General features: G+C 44.8%; 1 protein-coding gene and 1 long non-coding RNA gene across 2 annotated transcripts in view; one reads left to right on the forward strand and one right to left on the reverse strand.

Moving 5' to 3' along the window:
- Window positions 1-3,351, reverse strand: part of C8H3orf67 (chromosome 8 C3orf67 homolog) — a 243,899-nt gene extending 240,548 nt beyond the window's left edge. Inside the window, exon 1 of the mRNA XM_029541670.1 lies at window positions 3,138-3,351. Coding sequence (XP_029397530.1) covers window positions 3,138-3,158 — 21 coding nt within the window. The 5' untranslated portion in view covers window positions 3,159-3,351. The remainder of the gene's footprint in view (window positions 1-3,137) is intronic.
- Window positions 3,352-3,553: 202 nt separating this feature from the next.
- LOC110325041 overlaps window positions 3,554-4,806 on the forward strand; it is an 8,425-nt gene continuing 7,172 nt past the window's right edge. The window contains exons 1-2 of the long non-coding RNA XR_002380716.1: window positions 3,554-3,691; window positions 4,092-4,168. This is a non-coding gene — a long non-coding RNA (uncharacterized LOC110325041). The remainder of the gene's footprint in view (window positions 3,692-4,091; window positions 4,169-4,806) is intronic.

A 4,806-nucleotide genomic window follows, 5' to 3' on the forward strand; every position in this document is an offset into this window, starting at 1 on the left:
GCTCCTCCATTGGGGTCTCTGTGTTCTATCCTATAGATGACTGTGGGCATCCACTTCTATATTTGCCAGGCATTGGCATAGCCTCACAGAGATAGCTATATCAGTGTCGGAAGGGGTTTTTACTAAACATCTCTGCAATATCTTTTAAACAAATAAAACTGTAGATGTATCAGAAGGACAAAAGGAGTATTTTCTATAGGGTACTTGTTACCTACTATAAACTCAAGACCACAGAGTCATACTAATGTAAAAATGCTAAAGCTATTACTAACTGCCCATATACTCTGCTCATAAAAACAGGGGAGTTAAATCATTATCTCCAAGGAAGAATTTATTGTAAAATTTGAGAAGCTGAAATGAAGGCTAAATATGGCTTGAATTACAAGCAGCACATGAAAAAAAACCTCTTGACTTTTCGTGAAAACTTACTACCTTTTTCCCTCAAGCACATATTTTCACCCCTGACAGTCAGACGCTTTCTTCCTTCTTATTATGTGTAAAACTGTATATGCTACTGCTTCTAAGGGCAGGTCATTTTTGCTATAAATTTGAAGTTTGAGTCACCTGGGTTTATAACCCAGCCAATCTTTTCCCCCACTTCTTTCCCTCTGTTTTCCAAATTGCCCACAGTAGGCATCTGTTATTTCATAACTTTATACTTGATCTACATGAAGTGAGATAAAATGAAGTTTATTTTAAACCATAGAATACATTCCTAAAACGAAGCAAAAGAACTACACACAGTGCTTAAAGGACAAGTAACCAACAAGGAGGTGGCGCCTGGGGGGATGGGCCACTGGGCACTCTGACAACACGCTAAGAGCAAAGTGAAGATGCTATATGGGCTGCTAATTTCTTTCTTTTCTTTTCTTTTCTTTTCTTTTCTTTTCTTTTCTTTTCTTTTCTTTTCTTTTTTCTTTATTGGATATTTTCTTTATTTACATTTCAAATGTTGTCCCCTTTCCTGGTTTCCCCTCTAAAAGCCCCCTCCCCCATCCCCTCCCCCTGCTCACCAACCCACCCACCCACTTCTGATTCCTGGCCCTGGCATTCCCCTACACTGGGGCATAGAGCCTTCACAGGACCAAGAGCCTCTTCTCCCATTGATGTCCAACTATGCCATCCTCTGCTACATATGCAGCTAGAGCCATGAGTCCCACCATGTATATACTCTTTGGTTGGTGGTTTAGATCCTGGGAGCTCTAGGGGTACTGGTTAGTTCATATTGTTGTTCCTCCTATGGAGCTGCAACCCCCCTCAACTCCTTGGGTCCTTTCTCTAGCTCCTCCATTAGGTACCCTGTGCTCAGTCCCATGGATGGCGGTGAGCATCCACTTGTGTATTTGTCAGGCACTGGCAGAGTCTCTCAGGAGACAGCTATATCAGGCTCCTGTCAGCAAGCACTTGTTGGAATCCACAATAGTGTCTGGGTTTAGTGATTGCATATGGGATGGATCCCCAGGTTGGGCAGGATCAAGAATCAACAAATAGGACCTCAGAAAATTGCAAAGCTTTTGTAGGACAAAGGACGCTGTCAATGAGGCAAAACTGCAACCAACAGATTGGGAAAGGATCTTTACCAATCCTACATCAAATAGAGGGCAAATATCCAATATATAAAAAGAACTCAAGAAGTTAGACTCCAGAAAACCAAATATTCTTATTAAAAATGGGGTGCAGAGCTAAACAAAGAATTCCTAATGGAATTCCGAATGGCTGAGAAGCACCTAAAAAAATGTTCAACATCCTTAGTCATCAGGGAAATGCAAATCAAAACAACCCTGAGATTCCACCTCACACCAGTCAGAATGGCTAAGATAAAAAACTCAGGTGACAGCAGATGCTGGCAAGAATGTGGAGAAAAAGGAACACTCCTCCATTGCTGGTGGGATTGCAAGCTGGTATAACCACTCTGGAAATCAGTTTGGTGGTTCCTCAGAAAATTGGACATAGTATTACCTGAAGACCCAGCAATACCATTCCTGGGCATATACCCAGAAGATGTTCCAACATGTAATAAGGACACATGCTCCACTGAGTTCATAGCATCCTTATTTATAATAGCCAGAAGCTGGAAAGAACCCAGATGTCCCTCAACAGAGGAATGGCTACAGAAAATGTGGTACATTTACACAATGGAGTACTACTCAGCTATTTAAAAAATGAACTTATTAAATTCTTGGGAAAATGGATAGACCTGGAGGATATCATCCTGAGTTAGGTAACCCAATCAGAAAAGAACACATATGCTATGCACTCACTGATAAGTGGATATTAGCCCCAAAACTCGGAATACCCAAGGTACAATTCACAAACCACATGAAACTCAAGAAAAAGGAAGACCAAAGTGTGGATACTCCGATCCTTCTTAGAAGGAGGAATAAAACATCCATGAAAGGAGTTACAGAGAAAAGAGTGGAGCAGAGACTGAAGGAACACTAATTTCAAGATGAGTACAGAAGACCTAGGGCAGGAGAGCTGGTGCAAGAAGCCATTCATTGGACACGGTGACTAAACTCTCTCTCAGAAGCAGCCTGTCCAAATGCAATCCTTGGATCAGACTAGCTTGGAAGTTGTTTTAAAAAGTAGACCGGTGCCTGGCGTGGTGGCATATGTCTTTAATCCCAGCACTCAGCAAACCCCACTTACACATCTTTCTCCAGATCTAGAGGGAGGGCCAGGAAATCTGTATTTCTGTAAATACTCCCCAGCTAATCCTGATGCACCCTCAGGCTGCAGTGACAAACTGGAAAAAGAATGCAGCACACGTGCTTACTTTAATTCTGAGTTTAAAAGGATTCATTCTGGAATTCATTTATTTTTCTACTTAGCTCTGAGATACCAGAGGGCATCAAGAGCGGAAAACCCCAGGTGTTTAACAACTCAGGATTTCTGGGTCCTGTGCTGGAGATTCTGATTCCGGGTGTGTGGAGTGGAAGAGGGTCATGACCTGCTTTGTAATCAAAACCACTGATTCTGCACTGGAAAGCACTGCGCTGGAGCGTGCACACCTCAAGGTCATGACAACTTATCCACTAATTATTTTTCATCCCGGGAGTGGAAGCTTCACACCCAGAACACTGGCCAGCTCACCCCGGAGGAGGAAGTCAGACAGTGTGGAAGTCCTTTTGGGTTACCTGGTACTCATTTTTGAACATTCCCGCAGAGGGCCCTGGGTTTGGCAGGCACAGAGTTTGCTGGCTGGAGAAGGACGGGCAGAGCCAGCTCTGGGCCCCGCTGGCTCGGGCTCGCCTGGGTACCTCGCGCCTGCAGTCAGCTGAGCCTCCAGCCGCCGACCCGCGCCATTCTGGTCCCCGCCCGGGGCGTCGGGGCAGGGGGTGGCACCGCGGCCTGCGGGCTCAGCCAGCCGAGTGACTGTGTGTAACCTACGTGACCGCCCTGCAGCTACCTCCGCGCACAAACCGACCGCGCCCGCGGGAACCGCGCAGCCCGCTCCGGGGCTTTGCTATTGCGCCCATTGGCTCCCCGGAGGCGCCTGCGCACTGAGCCCTTCAGAGTGCATTCCCTCTGGCGGCCGAGCCGTTGCCCGGGCAACCGAGGGGCGCGTCTGCCCATTACAGCGGTAACTCATTAGCCCAAAAGGCATAGGGTTACTTAAGGCAGGGTCTCACTCGGATCTTGTATCTTCACATCGCCTCTAAGTATTGTAAACTCTGGTAACTGCTGTTTGGTCAGGCGGTCTTTGATTCCTACTCTCCCATACCTGGGTTCTTTGAGAAATAACAAAATGGTAGTTTGGGAAGAGCTAGGAAATGAGGGTGTTTATTCAAAGTCATTGAACCCTTTCAAAGGTAAGGCTTCTTTAATGAAAGTAATGCACACTGAGGTGAGTGCTCCAGATACCATGCTGAGAGACTTGCTGTGAAACCCTAGGTCCTACCTGCACCCCGGTTACACAGTGTGTTAAAGAAGGCAGTAATTAAATGAATGTGAAAATAATCTCCACTTGGGCTGAATGCCAGGAACACAGATAGGAAACAGCACCTGAAGAGAGTTTTATTTTGCTGTGGATATTGTAAGAAGTTATCACAAAGGTGTCTTGAGAATGAGAGAAATTCATTCTCTTGAAGTTCAGAAAGTTGGAAATACAAAATGAAGGAGTCAGCGGGACTGCATTTCTTCTGGAGACCCGATGAGAATCCTTTTGGTAATTGTCATCCCTTGGCTACAGCTCACCAATCCTGTCACCATCTCTCCCCTGTGTGTTGACTTTGTAGTCTCTAATGAGAATACACATGAACACAGGCAAAGCTTTTATAGGTTATTTTTTTTTCCGTTGCTGTCACAAAATACCTGACAAAAGCAACCCAAAGAAGGAGAGCAATCCAATATGGCAAGTGTGATTTAACCTGTAAGGCCCACATCCCCAAGGTCCAGGTAACCTCCTGGTATGATGGGAGTTGTAGTTCTTTGAATATAAGATTAACTTCATGGAAAAGTATGGTGACCTATATAGGTTGGTCTCTACAAACCCTTGCAACACTTGTCTCAGGGCCACTCACTAGGGAAATTCCAGGTATTGGTCCTGACCAAAATCCATCCTTTGGACAGTATTGAATATCTAATAAAGCTTGCATCAAACTGGGCCCAAAATGGCAGAAATTGCTTTTTCTGAAGTGAATTTCTTTTTTTAAAAAAAATTTATTATTAGATATTTTCTTCATTTACATGTCAAATGCTATCCTGAAATAGTATCCTCCTATACCCTCCTCTCGCCCTGCTCCCCTACCCACCAACTCCCACCTCTTGGCCCTGGCGTTCCCCTGTATGGGGCATATAAAGTTT

The sequence above is a fragment of the Mus pahari genome, chromosome 8, assembly GCF_900095145.1.
Source record: "Mus pahari chromosome 8, PAHARI_EIJ_v1.1, whole genome shotgun sequence".
Lineage (NCBI taxonomy): Eukaryota > Metazoa > Chordata > Mammalia > Rodentia > Muridae > Mus > Mus pahari.